Raw genomic sequence first — 19,424 nt, 5'->3', positions numbered from 1 at the left:
CCTTCAGCACAGACAGCTGCACACACACACACACACACAAAACAAACAACACACACACTGTGAGGAATAGCAGTTGCTTTTCAGTGTTGTCTTTGGACTTTTGCAAATGAGGCTGGGTGGTGCTAACACACACACACATGCACACACGCACACACACACACACACATTGCTAATATATCGTAATGCTGGGAATAAAGGAGAACAAGTAAACAGGTCAGACACATGACAGCAATCACACATATCTACATATCTACACATTTCCTACTTTCCTCTTTTTCCATGCTTCGCATTTCTGTGTCCTCCATTAGACTCCTTGTCATTGATTCCACCCCTCCCCAACCAAGGATGATATGGAGTAGAGCAACACTGCAGATATGCTAGCTATCGTATTCCGTCTCAGCTGTGCCATATGACTTCACTCTTTTTCTGTTTTTGCTCTTCTTTTTCCCCAATGATTCCAACTTTCTTTTTGGAATATTATGACTTTAAGGTCAAAATATTTGACCTTGTGTCACGGTCGGGCTTGATTGCTTTGCGGTGCGACCCCAGGATGCAGAGAGCAGGACCAAATGCAGGTAAAAATATTTATTGCTTGCAATACTAGCAGCAGCGGAATAAAGCAACTCATGAGGCAGACGGACAAATGATAATGATCCCACCCTGGGAGAAGCACACACCTGAACTAAATACCAACACAAATTAGGGACAGGTGTGGATGATAGGCAACGAAGGAAGACAGGGCAAAACCGGGCCTGATGCGGCGGAGGAGAAGTAGGCGGCGTCCGGCCCTGACGCAGCTGAGGAGAAGCAGGCGGCGTCCGGGCCTGACGCGGCGGAGGAGAAGCAGGCGGCGTCCGGGCCTGACGCGGTGGAGGAGAAGCAGGCGGCGTCTGGGCCTGACGCGGCGACGGTGAAGCAGGCGGCGTCCGGGCCTGAGCTTCTCCATCTCTTCCAGCGAGCCCTGCTCCTCCTCCTCCATGAAACCCCTCAGGGCGTGACACCTTGTCCCTACACTAATTTCCCAAATATGACAACGGTATTTTGTTTGGCTTGTTATCATCATAGTAGGATTTTTAAATGCATTTTTTTTCACCATTTCATTTCCATGCTACTAAAATGACATTTTAATTTTTTCTCATAACATTCATTCATTCATTCATTTTCTACCGCTTTTCCTCACGAGGGTCGCGGGGTTGCTGGAGCCTATCCCAGCTGTCTTCGGGCGTAAGGCGGGGTACACCCTAGACTGGTCGCCAGCCAATCACAGGGCACATATAGACAAACAACCATTCACACTCACATTCATACCTATGGACAATTTGGAGTGGCCAATTAACCTAGCATGTTTTTGGAATGTGGGAGGAAACCGGAGTACCCGGAGAAAACCCACGCATGCCTGTGTTCATTTTCCTGTGAAGACTTTCATTCATTCATTCATTCATTCATTCATTTTCTACCACTTGTCCTCATGTTCTGTTCATATTTCTACTTTATTCATAGAAAATGAATCCTGTTTCATAGATTTGCCACTTTATTGCCATAATATTTGGACTTTGCTCTAGTAGCATTATTAATATTTCTGCAACCTAATTATCAAAAAATGGTCACTTTCTTTCTTGTAATATTTTGATTTTAAAAACGACTTTATGTGACCGAAATGAAAATTAAACATTTTGCTCCAAATATTTATTCATGCCAATCTGTCAAATGATATAATTCTAATGTGCTGCGGGCCACACTTTGGCAAGCCTGTTCTGCGGTGATTTAAAGCCGGATAGTGATGGTCGCCATCTCAGGAAGAACTCACTTCAGCAGAGACATTAGGCCAAACTCTTGTCATGGAATGGCCATTGAAGTGGCCGCAGGATAGATAGACAGACATTGCAATTGAACCTTACTTTCCCTCTAAATTCAGCCCGATGTGCAGGCTGTCCTGCTGGCAGTCGTCCCAATGAGGAAGCTCCAGTGGAAGGAGAACGTCAAAGAACACAAAGAAGCTGCACAGACTCATTAGTCGTCCCCTTCATGCAGCACCGGTGCACGGCTCGTAGCATGGTGACGATAATTATGTCATAATCATATCCATGTAGGCATGTGGGAATTCAGCAGGAATGTGTCCTTGCTCTTTCCTGACAAAACCAGCTCAACCACCGCATCGTCCATCATATCATGACAAATATCAGTGAGTAGTACTTGATCATGGGCTACATACACTTGTTCTCTATAGGCGGCATTATGGATTATCCTTACTGATGTAAGTTAGATATGGTAGAACCACAAAGCAATAAAGAGTGTGAAGTGATTTTTGATTGACAACTAATTTTGCTTTGTTCAATAGTCTGGTCAAGTTTATTTGTATAGCCCTTAATCACAAAAGAGCCTTAAAGGGCTTAACAAGCAGGGAACAGTAGATACAGTAGATGATAGACAATAGACAATATAAAAATGTCCTTCTCCACCTTGTGTTTACATCACAAAATAATGCTACGTTATGGTGATAAATAATATGTAAAACAGGCATGTGATGAGTGGGGGTCATTTGTGGTCCGTAGCTTGTTTTTTTATTGGCTCACCGCACATTTTAGAAATAAAATGAATTATATATATATATATATATGTATATATATGTATATATATGTATATATATATATATATATATATATATATATATATATATATATATATATATATATATATATATATATATATATATATATATATATATATATATATGTGTGTGTGTGTGTGTGGAAAAAGTTTGGACACCCCCGCTTGAAGACAACAATCTTTGTATACAACAGTGACACCTTGTGGTTTCACTGACGCATTACATCAACCTTACGTGTAGTACCACCCTGCTGCCGCTGAAGGGCAGACGACGTCGTCTAATTGTCTGCAGGCAAAGATGGCGGTGCGGAAGAAAGACGGCGGCCCGAATGTAAAATATTTCGAAGCATCCGATACAGTCTCTCAGTTTGACAATGTGCGCGTCTGGCTGGGAAAGAATTACAAAAAGGTACCGACAGCATGATTTGTAGACTTCCGTTTTTCAGACTGAAAACGGGTGCGCTAGCCTAACAAAGAGAGGAGGGAGGGAGGGTGCTGAGCGTCCAGCTGCTTGCTTCACTCTCGTCAGGATACAAAAGGATGCTGAGCTCGTAGCGGCGCCAGATGTGGACGGCGGCGGCTGTGGCCTTTGCTCGCTGCTTTACACTTACTTGGCTCAAAGGGAGCGAACGTACTTACTTCAGAGCGGGGCTTTATGCACTGGGGAGGTTTTACCCGGCGGGGACGCTAGCAAGCTAGGTGGCTAATCGGCTAACGGTACGGCAGCGGATCCAGATGTTGGCGCCAACTGACTGCTAATCTTCCCGCAGCTTGAGCGCACTTCATAAACGATTGGTTTATTTCATTCCAAAAATGCAGTTGTCCATTTCATTCTCAGTCCCATCAGTTGCTGCTTGGAAATCAAATCCCAGTTTTCATGAAAAATGTTTCCTCTTCCCAGTACATCCAAGCAGAACCTCCCACCAACAAGTCCCTGTCCAGTCTAGTGGTCCAGTTGCTCCAATTCCAAGAGGAGGTGTTTGGCCGACATGTCAGCAACCCCCCACTCACCAAACTGCCTGTATGTCTTCTTTTTTCCAGTAAGACTGTGAGCCCAGCTCTTCATCACGTATTTTCTTTCCAGATGAAATGTTTCCTGGACTTCAAGGCGGGAGGCGCCCTTTGCCACATCCTGGCAGCTGCCTACAAGTTCAAGAGTGACCAAGGATGGTAAGGCTTTCTTTGGAGCTGGCCTCACTCTGCTACTGGTACTTATCACATACTACAGTATTAATTGTCCCTGTACCCTAGAAAGCGCCCATGAATGATACGGGAAAAGGCCGAAATGATACTGTGTCAAAGCCCAGGGCAGTGATACTGATAAAATATAGAGTTTAACCATGTCCAGTATCGGCCCCCGTAGCTGTCCACTCGGAGCGTGCTGCTCTGGTATCGTGCTCGTGAAACAACCAATCAGAGAACAGCGCACGAGTGCTTAGTGCCTAGTGCTTCTCCAGTCACCAAAAAACCCAAACTTGATTAATGGAACTTTAATTGTCAGACATTGATAAGATAAGACTGTTGATAAAATATTATTGTTGAAATATTTTTGCAATTATTGTGTTTACACTGTTTAGATATAATACATGTAATAAACTGAACATTTTCTGGAAACAAAATGGTCTTTTGATTAAATAGTATGTGATAATTAGCTCATGATTAAATAGTATTATTTAATGATTAAATAGTATTATTTAATCATGACCTTCGGTCTCGGGCTGATACTGACACTTGGGGGCATGATACCTGGCCTGATACCAGACAAACCATGTGATAACCTATAAATGTGCACTGGTACTGGTACTAGTATGGGTAGAGGTACAGGTACTGGTACGAATGGGGGTGGAGAGCAGCTCTTAAGATGGCGTGAGTGAGATTTTACCAGCGTCCACGCGCTGGCGTGCTTAACACAGGCACAGGTGCGCCCGACTAAATGAATAGGTTTAATTCATGGCTGTATTTCTTCATCATTTTCATGATTACAGCTCAGAAAAGAAGCCAAATTGGCACAATTATTTCACATGTAACTCCGCTGCTCGCTTTGTCTGGATTGAAGGCCAGAAACAGAAATAACTTTTACACAATACAGTAATCCCTTGCAGTATCATGTATTTTCCAAACATGAATTCATGAAGAAATGATGGCCGTTTAGTAGTTGAACACAGCCTATGGTGTTTCTAAAGGTATATTTAGGTCAATTGTACTCATTGTTGGCCTAAAAGAAGCATTTTCAAGCATAATGGCTAAATGATCTCATCAAATTAACGGAGAAGGCAGAAGAAGCAGCAAAATAAATAAAAATAAACTTTACTTGACATAACTTGGGGGCGGCACAGCGGTAGAGTGGTTAGCGCGCAGACCTCACAGCTAGGAGACCAGGGTTCAATTCCACCCTCGGCCATCTCTGTGTGGAGTTTGCATGTTCTCCCCGTGCATGCGTGGCGACTCCAAATTGTCCATAGGTATGAATGTGAGTGTGAATGGTTGTTTGTCTATATGTGCTCTGTGATTGGCTGGCGACCAGTCCAGGGTGTACCCCGCCTCTCGCCCGAAGGCAGCTGGGATAGGCTCCATTACCCCTGCGACCCTCGTGAGGAAAAGCGGTAGAAAATGAATGAATGAATGAATGAATGACATAACTTGACATTGTGATTGTGACTGTAGTACTCCACATTGGCCACTAGGTGTGTGTGTGTTTGGTGGGACAGGCACTAGACTCCTCACAAAGGTTCCCTAGGGAACACATTTACTGTGACGTTTTTACATTTACTGTGACGTCTAGGAGTTTTATTGACGTCTTACATGGCTTATTTACTCTATTTATTCTGTCTATTGTGTGGGCTAATAAATGGCAAAGCCATTTCAAGCAACATGGAAGTGCCATGTCCAGAAAAAAAAAACAGTAGGAATGCTAATGTTAGTCTGTGTTAGGTTATGTTTGTCTTATGTGTCTTACTTTCTATGATTATATCTACTAATGACAGTGTAAAGGTGACTATAGGGGTGTTATTTCATGTCTAGAGGGCTCTAACCGTGTTAAGAAGGTTTTCTTTACCATAACTTAAAAAATCTGCGATTTATTTATATTGGCTCGGACTTGACTTATGAACCGATGAGGCGCCATGAATGAGGGATGACTGCATTCTCATCGACTGAGAGGCACCTGTGTGATGATGACAAGAAGCGCGTATGGATCTTGGCTATGATGCACTTTCATGTGTAACTCCAGTCCATTTCCCTTTAGGCGCAGGTTCGACTTCCAGAATCCATCCAGGATGGACCGCAATGTGGAGATGTTCATGACCATTGAGAAGTCCTTAGTGCAGGTGAGTCCCACACATGCATGCCAATGAACCACAATATGGGGTCAAACCCCTTTGATTTCAGGGCATGCATTCAGACCACCAGAACAATTCAAGGCTTTGTTCATTTGCTGATGACGGTGCAAACTATTCATTCATTCATTCATTTTCTACCGCCTTTCCTCACAAGCGTCGTGGACGTGCTGGAGAAGTTCATTCATTCATTTTAATAATAATAATAATACATTTTATTTGTGTAGCGCTTTTCAGAGTACTCAAAGACACTTTACAGTAGAGTAAAAGAAATAAAAATAGAGTTGACTAATAACAGAGTAATTAGTAGTAAATAGTCCATTTTCTACCACTTGTCCTCACGAGGGTCGTGGGTGTGCTGGGGCCTATCCCAGCTGTCTTCGGGCGAGAGGCAGGGTAAAAACCTGGACTGGTGGCCAATCACAGGGCACATTTAGACAAACAACCATTCACACTCACATTCATACCTATGGACAATTTGGAGTGGCCAATTAACCTAGCATGTTTTTGGAATGGGGGAGGAAACTGGAGTACCCGGAGAAAAGCCACGCATGCACCACTCGGCCGCCGGGGTGCAAACTACTCGCTCATAGTATTGAACTTTTCCACCTCTCATGAAGGTGAGAGGTGGATTTGTCTTTTTCATCAGCCGCAAACTTTAATTCTGAGACTTATGAAGAAATAACTTGTTGAAATAGTTTACTCTTGTGTGCAATTAATGATAAGAATTTCACTTTTTGAATTGAACTGCTGAAATCAATAGTTTCTCAAAGATTCGCTAATCCCTCACCATTCAGTCTTAGATCCAAACTGAAAAGATTGAGGTGCTATATGAAATTCCTTAGATAAGACAATTATATGATGAAACGCAAACAGTGTACACAGTAACGGACATGTGCACCAGTACATTATCAGGGTTTTGGCCCTACTTCACAGTTTTTCTTGTTACTTTATGGGTTTTTGTTTTATTTTCCCAGTTTTATTTCATGTTTACGTGCCATTCAGGGGCCCACAAAAAATTTGGTCCACAAATGGCCCGTGGGCCACACTTTGGACATCCCTGGTTGACATATGTCACAGGGAGGGGGGAGTGTTGACTAATGAGTGCGTCCATGCTGTGTCATGGTGCGGCTATCAGGCAGAGGCTGCAGGCTTCCATAGTGGTGCACACCCCCTGGGCTTGTGGAGGCGCCCTCCAGCCTCAAGCCTCTGATGGCCGCTTGTTGATGAGTAAATGCATGACGGACAAAACACCTCCTTGTTTTCTTTCTTAATGTGCACTGTGCGAGAAGTCGGAGCAGACTTAGGATGAAGAAAGCATTTTCAGCGCATGAGTGGTGCAGCACTTATGTCACAGAGAGCTACGTTAGCGAGTGCAGCTGCACTCTCTCAGCCACACAAGCTAGCTTGTATGTCAATGCTATCAATGCTAGAGTTGCACAAAACTTGTAGAACTTTGCTGTTTAGTGGTACAATACGGCCTACTGCTTGTCAAATATATTCATACTGAAGAACATGTCAGACATTTTTGCCTCAATGAAGCGTTTTCCAGCTTAAGAATACTTATCTATGTCTTATATGTCTTATTATAAGTATTATATTACATTATAATTATATCTTTTAGATCTTTTTATATCTATTATATATCATTATGTCTCCTATCTTGGGTAATAGGAGTTTACAGGTGACTATAGGGTTGTTATTTCATGTCTAGAGTGCTCTAATCATGTTAAAAATCTTAACTGATAAACAAGAAATCCTACTTGACAGAAAGTGACTTGGAAGGACTACTGTGTGCTCATTTATTGGGAGATGCACCTGCACTTGTTGTTTTTCACCTCTCAGTGATGACATCATAGGTGGTGGCACTTCCTGGGATCATTTAGTCATTTGGTTGAACTCCCCCCGTGTGGTGGATGTTGATTGCTTCTGTTGGAGACTGCAGTGGAGTGTAAAGACATAAAGAATGAAGATGCCGATTGCTGTTTGTGTTTCAGAATAACTGCTTGAGCAGACCAGTCATATACTTGAGTAGTGACATCGAAGTAAAACTGCTGGGGAAGCTGAAAGATATCATCAAGAGACATCAGGTGGGCTTTCAGTGGGCATGAATGATATGAGAATAGTCCCCAGTTAACGTACAGTATGTGTTTAATGTTCATGGTTGGATGGCTTGTGTTGCAGGGCTCAGTAACTGAAGACAAAAGCTCCAGCTCCCATGTTGTTGTTCCTCTTCCCAGCAGCTTGGAGGAAGGTCATCCTTCAAATATTCAACCTCATCACATTATTTGCAGCCATCCTTCTTCTTTCTTTTCTCTCCACAACTTGTTTTATTTGTTTCCCCAGAGGAGTGGGTTCGTCCTGTGATGAAGAGGGACAAGCAAGTGCTCCTCCACTGGGGGTATTTTCCTGACAGGTTGGTCCCAACTGAACACAGTTTGTCATACCTCGCTACATTGCTCCCTCGCTCTATCACCAGTTTTCAAAAATGTATTCATGAATAAATTATAGTTGTTTTTCAAAACCGTCTGAATCCATGAATGATGCCGGGTAGTCTCTGCATTTGAGTAGACAAAGGGTATGTGCATTTGAATGTAAGCGACTACATCATCTCGTTTGGCCTTCTTTGCGTCCTGGTGTGACCTTGCACCTTCTGTTCTCATGTAGCTACGACACCTGGATCCCCGCCAGTGAAGTTGAGGCCTCTGTGGAGGACGCTCCCAGCCCGGAGAAGCCCAGGAAGGTCAGCACTCGTTGGAGCTGTGGCTCTGCCTGTAAAATCCCGCTGATGCTCATCGCATGACCTTTGCCCCTCAGGTCCACGCAAAGTGGATTCTAGACCTGGACCAGTACAACGAGTGGATGAACGAGGAGGACTATGAAGTGGGAGAAGCTTGCCCCAAGAGGAAGAAGATATCGGCCAAGACACTTACGGACGAGGTGACCACTCCTGACGAACGGAGAGACAAGAAGCCCGTCGGTGCCAAGAAGAGGAAGCGCTCACCGTCGCCATCTCCTACGCCGCCTCCTCAGGAGAGCAAGAAGAAGAACGCCAAGAAAGCGTCAGTGATTGGTGCACGTTACCTTACATGATGGCCACGTTTATGCCAACGTTGATATTGTTTAATCGCGACTTCTCCCCATTAACATTTAGAGAAAATCCTGATTTTGTTCAATGGGTAGCCTAGAAAATGCTGACCCCGGTCACATGTTCCAGCACCAGTGTGGGTCCATAAACTGTAGTCATATACTCTATATATACTGTACAGTGCTTCCACACAGCTGGGGAACAACATGGCCGTTTATTTACATCACTCGTGCTTGTTAAAAGTCACTCCCACACCTCTACTGCTGCATAAAGTCCAATCAGCTGCTTTAAGTCAAGTTCATTGCTGATTTCCTAGGACACTGGTTCACACCAGCAGAAGTCTTAATTATGTCTTAGGTGCCCCTTTTCTCTTATTATGTCACCTCTAGCAACGTCATGTGGACATATTAGACACTGGAAGCTGACATTGCTCTTCTCAACAAGCGGGCGCCATCTAAAAGCATGTCAGGAAAACCCTTCATTTGTATTTGTACATGTTTGCTTTGCTTTTCATAGGTCTAGCTGACTGTTTGTCTCTCCACCATATGCGCCACGGACAATTACACAATGACATCATCTCACAACCACCTGCCACAAATAGATTGCAGACCTGTGAGACATATGGGAATCTCAGCTTTTATGTAACTAAGTGGGGCTTTGCATGTGGAACAGACACAAAGGGGGGTCTTAAAAGTCTTTCGACATGAAGCAGCTGTTTGTGTGGACGTAGCCTAAATGTATGGACTGGTGTGTGATGTGACAGGCCGACCACGCCGTACACCAAATCCAAGCGGGGCCAGAGGGAAGAGGAGCAGGAGGACCTGACCAAGGACATGGATGAAGCATCGCCTGTCCCAGCATCCGAAGATGGAAATCCAGCCAAGACGACCAGTGCGCAGCATGAAATATATTTACCAGGTTTTCTCCCTGTGCCTACTGATCCATGAGGCTTTTTTATTCTAGACAGCGCCAAGAAGGACACAGATTCAACCCCAGTCAAGGGAGGAACAGATATGGGTAAGAAAGAAACAGTTGTTTTTACTGTTGATGATAATGTTGTTAAAATATTTCCCTTTTCTCTTTGATTCCTCTCGCTTTGAACAGAAGAACAAGAGGATGAGGCAATGGAAGTAGCAGGAAAGGTAAGATACAGTGCTGTGCAAGCTAAGTTTGCTAGCTAGCTAGCTTTGCCATAGGGCATGTTGTCCAGCACTTGGTTCCTGATAGCGACATCGACCCATACCGATATTGGCAGCAGCACTTTGCTCACGCTAATGTCAGGTCACACAAACACTAAAAATATCACAACAAATACTCAACTCTGATCAGACGTCCTATCAACAACAGCGCACATGTCCACAAACATCTGTACAACAAAGTCAAGTGCAAACACTACAAGCTGCTTAACAATGGCTATTGTTATGATTTGGCCACGGGTACGCTAGCTGTGTGTGATTCTTCAATGTGAAGAATGTACATTTTGCACTGTTGAGTCTTCAGGAGAGATTCAACATGTAAAATGGAAGCAACTGGTAGCCAAGAAGCATTGAAGTGGAATAGGCTGTTGATCCAAAGTGGAAGAGCACAGCCTTTAAAAGGCAAATTGTTGGTGAAAATGTGGATTGGATGTGATTTAGTATCAGGTATTCATCATCTGTCATCATCTCTCCATGGCAAAGGCAAAAAAAGCTTTCTCTCTTGGAACAAGGTGGGATTGATAAGCAAGGCCTCTGGCAGCGCCATTGCTGCTGAGCTTGGACGCAGTTAGACGGTCATTGAGGCTCATGAAACTAAAACGTCAAGCGGTAGACCCCATTGGCTGTCCGTCAAGACACAAATGAAGGCCCATAACTATCAGACGCCATCTGCCAGAGAAGAAAGCGTATCTCCAAAGGCCTGGTCTCCTTCAAGGTTTGGAATGAGCAGGAGAGCACAAACAAACATGGGACACTGAAAGGTGGAAGAAAGCTTTCTTCTTCCTGGGCGGTCCTGATGGCCTCCAAGGAGATCCCACCTGAGATGTTTTCCACCATCATCATCCTTCAATGGAACAATGGAGCTTCAGGTGATGCAGGGGTATCAGATGTCAGCCGGCTATGTGGAGATCTTGCGGGGGCATCCTTCATGACTTTGCCATAGTATAAATTTTTGATCAGCTGATGAACAGCCTGTTTCACTTTAATGCTTGTTTGCAATAAATAGCTTTTTTGTCCCACTCCTACTCGACTTAGAACCTGCTTAAGATCCTCAATATTAGGAATGTATTTCTTCTTCACATGCACCCACAATAAAATACAAGTCATACATAGATATTTTTATGATGATCACTCCCTACATCAAATGCAGTCATCTCATGAGATTGTCCAGGTGTGGCAAGGGCTGGACTGTGCAGTACTACATATGTGTGTACACAGGAGGAGGAAGAAGGCTCCCCCAGTGTGAAAGGAGAACCGGTGAAAGGCTCGGACCTGCATGAGGACAACGTGACAGAGCAGACGCATCACATCATCATACCGAGCTACGCTGCCTGGTTTGACTACAACAGGTAAGAATCACCACTAAAGGTTCACATCCTCCTGGTCCCCTGGACACCCCCACCCAAGCATACACATGTGTATGTGTGGCTAAGACTCACAGTGTGGTCATTTGCCCCCCCCCCCAGTGTTCATGCCATTGAGCGCAGAGCCCTTCCAGAGTTCTTCAATGGCAAGAATAAATCCAAAACTCCAGAGATGTAAGTACGCACACAACATGTAGTCATAAAACACATAAAATATTTCAAACATTTTAACTGTCTGTGCTCACCCTCACCAACAGCTACCTGGCATACAGGAATTTCATGATTGACACTTACCGACTCAACCCTCAAGAGTATTTGACCTCCACAGCCTGCCGCAGGAACCTGGCCGGAGATGTTTGTGCAATCATGAGGTAAGTGGGGGGACACTGACATGCCTTCCATATAGGAAGAACAGTCTGAGGACACAGATGTGGGCAGTTCCATCACTGTGGCTGAGGTATCTGATGTGGTCAAAACGCTCCCCAGTGGCAAAGCTCCATGGGTGGACGAGTTTCAAATTCCTCAAGGCTCTGGATGTTGAGGGACTGTCTAGGCTGACACCTCTCTTCAACAGCTTGTGGTAGTTGGGAACAGTACCTTTGGATTGGCGGACAAGCTTGGTGGTCCCCCCTCACACTCCTCAGCCTTCTTGGGATAGTCGATTCCAGGGTGCTGGAGAAAAGGGTACGACCATTCCTCAAACCTCGGCTACAGAAGTTGCAATGAAGTTTTGGTCCCGGTGGCGGAACACTGACCTATTCTACACACTTGCCAGGGTACTGGTGGGTGACATGGAAATGGTATTAGGCCTTGTCTGCAGTGGAGTGAGACAGAGACAGAGACTTACACGCAGGAGCCCTCTGTGTAGAAACGGCGTTGTGTTCGCAACTGAGAAGTAGCAACAGTGCAGGATATGAAGGAGCGAGACTTACAGAAAAGGGCCCAACTATAGAGAATATACTTCTGAGATTCGTGAAAACTCAGGGCAGCAGGTAGATTGATGATTTCAGGAGATCCACGCTAGCCAGTCAGCCGGTCGTAGTGACAGCGCTACCGGGTGTCACTACACCTGTGGCGGAGAGGCTTCTCGGGTTGTGAGATCGTCTCCCAGGATGCACTGGTTTGGAGCGGTCAAAGGTATGGGGGTGTGTTCAAATCAAAGAACACGGAAGGTTGTCCTCTTTTGGTGATTTTATTTAGGTTATGATGTGGTACTGATGAGACATACATACAAAGACAAATACACAATAAATGATAAGTAACGTAACGTAACTCATATTACACAAGTATAATGATGAGCTAAAGGCACGCTACACACAGAAATTCAACAAAGAAACCGAGCAAACATGACGCTCTATAGAATAACCGTTACAGTTATATAACAGTCATAGTTAGCTTAAATACTGATATACTGATATTAGCACCGATGAACAAGGGAACCTAATTTTGTGAAAAGGGTGCCCAAACTACTCCACAGCTCCCACAATAAAGCCAAAAACTCACCTCTATGCATTTACGCACAGCATCAACCTGGTGATATGATGTATGAGACGCAATAAGGCTCAGAGATCTATGAATTGTGGTGCGTTTACTGACCGCTGAACACCGTAGGACAAACAACACTCAAAGCTGAACATACAATGCAATGTAAATTATGGGCTTTCTAACACACCCCATACCGGGTGTAAAATTCATGGTTTGCCCTGCAGAGTCCACGCCTTCCTGGAGCAGTGGGGACTGATCAACTACCAGGTGGACTCCGAGAGCCGCCCCACACCTATGGGCCCCCCGCCCACCTCCCATTTCCATGTCCTTGCAGACACCCCATCCAGTCTGGTACCCCTGCAGCCTAAGACGTCCCAGGTGCGTGCACGGACACCTGAGAGCACACACATACATCATTTGCCTGCTCGGTTTGAGCGTGTGTGTTGCTGTGCAGACACCTGCGGCCCAGCAGATGATGTCCTTCCCAGATAAGGTGAAGGATAAACCAACAGACCTGCAGAACTTTGGGCTGAGAACTGACATGTACAGCAAGAAAATCAGCTCGTCCAAGGTACACGTAGAAAGAAGATGTGTATTGATGCTGGCCTTACCTTACCTGCCATTGTTTGCGTGCACAGAGCAAGAGTGCATCCAGCTCTATGAGGGAATGGACAGAACAGGAAACACTTCTGCTACTGGAGGTACATCAGCACCTTGTCTGTGGAAGCATCATAATGTAAGAGCACATGATGAGCGGAATGGACATGTAACCCACAGGGACTGGAGATGTACAAGGATGACTGGAACAAAGTGTCGGAGCACGTGGGCAGCCGTACGCAGGATGAGTGTATCCTGCACTTCCTGCGTCTGCCCATTGAAGACCCCTACCTGGAGGAGAGCTACTCGTCCCTGGGACCACTGGCCTACCAGCCGGTGCCTTTCAGTCAGGCCGGAAACCCCGTCATGAGCACAGTGGCCTTCCTGGCCTCCGTGGTGGACCCTCGCGTGGCCTCGGCGGCAGCTAAGTCCGCTCTGGGTGAGATGCTGCTCCTTCACAAGTAATAAAACAAGTTGGCAGTATGTCTGCATTTTTCTTTTAACTACCTTTCTTGGCTGATATCTTTGCTGATATTTTATTTTAGTTATGTCACAGATAGTATTTTAGCTACGTTTGCACACATTTTTTAACTACCTTTACTAATATTGTTTTAGCTGTGTTTGCTGTTATTGTCTTAGCAATGTTTGCTAATATTCTTTTCGGTACGTTTTCTCATGTTATTTTAGCCATGTTTGCTGACATATTTTAGCTGTTTGCTGATATTATTTTAGCTACATTTGCTGATATTGTTTTAGCTGTTTGGTGATGTTTTAGCTGTGTTTGCTGATATAGTTTTAGATGCGTCTGATAATATTGTTATATATGTTATAATATAGCTATGTTAGCTAATATTCTTCAACGTACGTTTTGCTGATAAAAAACAAACAATGGTATTGTTTCAGCTATGTTTGCTGATATTGTTGCAGCTACATTTGCTGTTATTGTTTCAGCGACGTTTGCTGAAATAGTTTTGGCTACATTTGCTGATATTGTTTCAGCTACGTTTTCTAATATTGTTTCAACTATGGTTGCTGGTAATGTTTCGGCTACGTTTGCTGATATGTTTTAGCGATGTTTGCTGATATTGTTTCGGCTACATTTGCTGATATTGTTTCCGCTATGTTTACTGGTATTGTTTCAGCTATGTTTGCGGATATTGTTTTAGCTATGTTTGCTGATTCTGTTTCGGCTACGTTCACTGATATTGTTTCAGCTACATTTGCTGATTTTTTTTCGCTATGTTTGCTGATATTGTTTCAGCTACGTTCACTGACATTGTTTCACCTATGTTTGCTGATATGACTATAGCTATTTGCTGATATTGTTTTACCTATGTTTGCTGATATTGTTATAGCTACTATGTTTGCTGATATTGATTTGGCTATGTTTCCTATGTTTGATATTGTTTCAGCTGCGTTTGCTGATATTGTTTTGGCTATGTTTGCGGACATTGTTTCAGCTATGTTTGCTGATATTGCTTTAGCTGCATTTGCTGATATTGTTTTACCTATTTTGCTGATATTGTTTTGGCTATGTTTGCTGATATTGTTTCAGCTACGTTTGCTGATGTTCTTATAGGTTTCATGCGAGCAGACACGTGGTGAATGGAAATGACCTTTGTGTCTCTTGTTAGAGGAGTTTTCTCGTATGAAAGAGGAGGTCCCCTCTGCCCTCGTGGAGGCTCACGTGCGGCGGGTGGAGGAGGCAGCGAGGGTCAGCGGGCGGCCGGACCCGCTGTACGGGCTGGAGGGTAGCGGCATCGCTGGCACGGGCCTGGAGGAGGGCGAGAGACCCGGTAGGTGTGAAAGCCACGTTTATTTGGTGAAAGGGAAAGAGTTGAACCTGTTTCTCCATCAGACGAAAGCAGCGAGGAAACTAAGAGTGACAGCCAGTCCACTGAGGAGAAGAAGGAGGCCAAGGTAGGACGTCTCCCTCCTTGTTGGTAAATTGTGGTGCTGCTGGACTCGTTCTGCTCCCATTCCCACGCAGGATGGCAAAGACGGAGCCACTGAGGAGGAAGACAAGGTGGCGGAGAACGGGAAGAAAGAAGAGGAGCGAGGACGAGAAGCTGAAGGCGAGAGAGAGACGGACAAAGCCGAGTCTGACATGGGTAGGGAAGTAAAGCACACGTCCATGTTTGACATTTTCATTTGGAGCCTTGAAGGCTTCAACTTCATATTCAGAATATGAAAGTGGGCATGGCTATCAAGTTAAGTGTTCTTTCCTGCTTTCAGGTGAGGCTGACAAGAAGGATGGCAAGGAGGGAGCAGAGGAAGGACACAGAGAAGAAGCAGACAGTGAGGGGGAAAAGAAGGCCAAGGTGGAGCGGGATGTGGGGGAGGGGAACCTGGCCACCGCTGCAGCATCGGCATTGGCGGCGGCGGCGGTGAAAGCCAAGGTAACAAGTCTACTCGTACCCTGTCACCACAACCGAATAGTCACGTGACTGCATGGTCCACCCCCAGCACCTGGCTGCCGTGGAGGAACGCAAGATCAAGTCTCTGGTGGCGCTCCTGGTGGAGACCCAGATGAAAAAGCTGGAGATCAAACTGCGGCACTTCGAGGAACTGGAAACCATCATGGACAGAGAGAGAGAGGCTGTGAGTGGGGCATGCCAACAAAAATCTGAACACAACACCCAAAATCACTCCTTCTTCTTGCCACCATCTTCCGTACACTTCCCATCCCCTATCACGATCAGCTTCCCATACTGTATCTGCCTGGTTGACGTGTCCGGTACTGGCCATATGTTAGCAAACCTAGCTAAAAGAGAGTTGTTAGTAAAACTAGCTAAAAGAAAGTTGTTAGCAAACTTAGCTAAAAGAATGTTGTTAGTAAACCTAGCTTAAAGAATGTTGTTAGAAAACCTAGCTAAAAGAATGTTGTTAGCAAACCTAGCTTAAAGAATGTTGTTAGCAAACCTAGCTTAAAAAATGTTGTTAGCAAACATAGCTAAAACATGTTGTTAGCAAACCCAGCTAAAAGAATGTTAGCAAACCTAGCTAAAAGAGAGTCTTTAGCAAACCTAGCTAAAAGAATGTTGTTAGCAAACCTAGCTAAATGAATGTTAGCAAACCAAGTTAAAAGAATGTTGTTAGCAAACCTAGCTAAATGAATGTTAGCAAACCAAGTTAAAAGAATGTTGTTAGCAAACCTAGCTAAAAGAATGTTGTTAGCAAACCCAGCTAAAACAATGTTGTTAGGTTTGATAGCAAACCTAGTTAAAAGAATGTTGTTAGCAAACCTAGCTAAAATAATGTTAACAAACTCAGCTAAAATAATGTTGTTAGCAAACCTAGCTAAAAGAATGTTGTTAGTAAACCTAGCTAAAAGAATGTTGTTAGCAAACCTAGCTAAAAGAATGTTGTCAGTAAACCTAGCTAAAAGAATGTTGTTAGCAAACCTAGCTAAAAGAATGTTGTTAGCAAAGTACTCCATGTAGTACTCCGTGTAGAGGCTAGACTTCCAGTGATGATGGTAGTACTGCATGTAGTACTCCATGTAGAGGCTAGACTTCCAGTGATGATGGTAGTACTCCATGTAGTACTCCATGTAAAGGCTAGACTTCCAGTGATGATGGTGGTACTCCATGTAGTACTCCATGTAGAGGCTAGACTTCCAGCGATGACGGTAGTACTCCATGTAGAGGCTAGATTTCTAGTGATGATGGTAGTGCTCCATGTAGTACTTCATGTAGAGGCTAGACTTCCAGCGATGACGGTAGTACTCCATGTAGTACTCCATGTAGAGGCTAGACTTCCAGTGATGAGGGTAGTTCGCCATGTAAAGGCTATAGACTTCCAGTGATGATGTAGTACTCCATGTAGAGGCCAGATGGCAGTCCTGACCCTGTGACAATGTGTCCACCCTTTAGCTGGAGTACCAGCGTCAGCAGCTGCTGGCCGACCGCCAGTCCTTCCACATGGAGCAGCTGAAGTACGCCGAGATGAGAGCTCGCCAGCAGCACTTCCAGCAGATCCAGCATCAGCAGCACAGCCAGACCGGCGCCGCCCATCCCGGCCAGGCTACATCAGGCCCGCCCCCTCCGGGCTCGGCCTCGGCTCAGCAGGCCAGCAGCACGCCAGCGGCGCAGCCCGCCCCCGTCCCCGCGGCGCCGGCCTCAACGGGCCCCCCTCCTGAGGCTCAACCGCCCACGGGCGCCCATGCGTCGCCCCCTTGCCCCGCCGGCTCTGGCGGCGCTCCTGCTCTCCACGGCCAGTGAGCAGCACCCTGACGTGGATCTGCGTCCTCCATCCATCCGTTTATAGCACTTCATCCTTATGGATCATTCCTGTCAATATCACGTCCCAACCCTCACTATCGTGGAAATATTCATATGGAAGCAAAAAGAAGCACTTTGAATCTTTCCAAGCATCCATGGAATTCAACTTAAGCACTTAAATCCAAAAGTCCTCTTATGCTCTCCTCGCTGGTGGGGTTCAGTCCACCCTACCATCTTCATCTTCATCAGCAGCCTTCCTTTCTGCAAGGAATCAGTCATCTGGCCTTGCATCGCTAAGCCAAAATGTTTTTTTTAATCATCCCATTCGTGTTTGGGACATCCAGACGTGCTTAAAGATACAAGATGGAGGACAACCAAGGAGTCTTCTTTCATGTCGGAAGCAACTTTTGATACATCTTCTTTCATATCAACATTGGAACTGAATAATGTTCACTTTCTAGCCTCTATTTAGCCTTGGTGTGCGTGTGCGCGTGTCAACTCTACTCCCATACTTTCCTTTTTGGTGCCATTGTGTAAACGCGTGCGTGGGCGCATCACGTGATGAAGTATAATCCTGTGAAAAGGTTTTTGTCAGTATTTCATCCTGGCCTCGCTGTGTTCCAACTTTCATTGTGAAAGCAAATGTTGACCTCCTGTATGTTTTTCACCTTGAAATGATGATGATGATGAAATGATGAAAGAAAACAACAAACGTCCCAACAAATCATCAAGTTTGCTTTTCAGTTGAAAAAATGCCAACAAGGTTGAGGTTTTAATGACACATTGTCATGGGGGAATAAAAGATGTGGACCAAAAGATGTGCATTTTCTACCTTAATGTTCTATATATTCTCTTAAGATTGTTTTGTAAAACGTGCTGATCATGATCGTTCTTGGATGTACAGGGCCCGAGTTGGCATTCTATTCATGTAATGACGCAGAGTGATCGGTAGATGACGGTAGAGTCCATGGTGAAGAAATGCCCCCTTGCGTCTGTCCTTGGTTACTACACCCATTCGCACCCTAAAAGACAATCATCGGACATCCTTGCACACTGTAAATGACTAACCCTAACCCATAAAGTTAGATTTTGTTTTGGGACTTTTTAAAGCTGATGAATTTGATCCAATGTATTGATATGTCAGTATGGATTATGACAAATATTTCTTTTTTTGCCAAGAATAATGCTACATAACAAGGCAGCAGTAAACATTTCTATACAGTCAAATATATATAAATATATATACACTGTACTTAGAGGACGTTTAAGTCATAGCCAAAAATGCATTCAAAACATTTCAAAATCATTAAAAATGTTGCCCTCGTGGAATATTTAATAAAACAAATATTTGATTCTTTCTTGATGACTTATTTGCAGTATTGTTTACTTCGATATCATTACATATTTCTTTGCCATGTTTGAAAAGTCCTGCATCTTTGATAGAACATATGTGGTGTAATTTTAATATATAAAATATGATATGTGGTATAATATGTGGTATACAGTATATAAAAGATATGTGGTATAAT

At 44.4% G+C, this 19,424-nt stretch overlaps 1 protein-coding gene across 1 annotated transcript; it reads left to right on the top strand.

Annotated features, from left to right (window-relative positions):
• The first annotated feature begins 2,869 nt into the window (after positions 1-2,869).
• Positions 2,870-19,230, top strand: smarcc2 (SWI/SNF related, matrix associated, actin dependent regulator of chromatin, subfamily c, member 2). Its single transcript, XM_058054366.1, is given in 25 exon segments — positions 2,870-3,016; positions 3,509-3,628; positions 3,692-3,777; positions 5,852-5,933; positions 7,940-8,032; positions 8,127-8,196; positions 8,289-8,358; positions 8,610-8,685; positions 8,760-9,004; positions 9,794-9,921; positions 9,994-10,047; positions 10,135-10,172; positions 11,445-11,575; positions 11,693-11,764; positions 11,848-11,961; positions 13,300-13,518; positions 13,520-13,646; positions 13,714-13,776; positions 13,853-14,111; positions 15,307-15,468; positions 15,531-15,592; positions 15,663-15,783; positions 15,908-16,071; positions 16,139-16,273; positions 17,548-19,230. Coding segments are annotated over 25 exon segments (3,150 nt in total). The 5' UTR covers positions 2,870-2,905; the 3' UTR covers positions 17,896-19,230.
• Positions 19,231-19,424: the final 194 nt, after the last annotated feature.

Source organism: Doryrhamphus excisus, chromosome 18 (assembly GCF_030265055.1).
Source record: "Doryrhamphus excisus isolate RoL2022-K1 chromosome 18, RoL_Dexc_1.0, whole genome shotgun sequence".
Lineage (NCBI taxonomy): Eukaryota > Metazoa > Chordata > Actinopteri > Syngnathiformes > Syngnathidae > Doryrhamphus > Doryrhamphus excisus.
The sequence above is the reverse complement of the archived record's forward strand: the minus strand, read 5'-3'. Positions and strand labels throughout refer to the sequence as shown.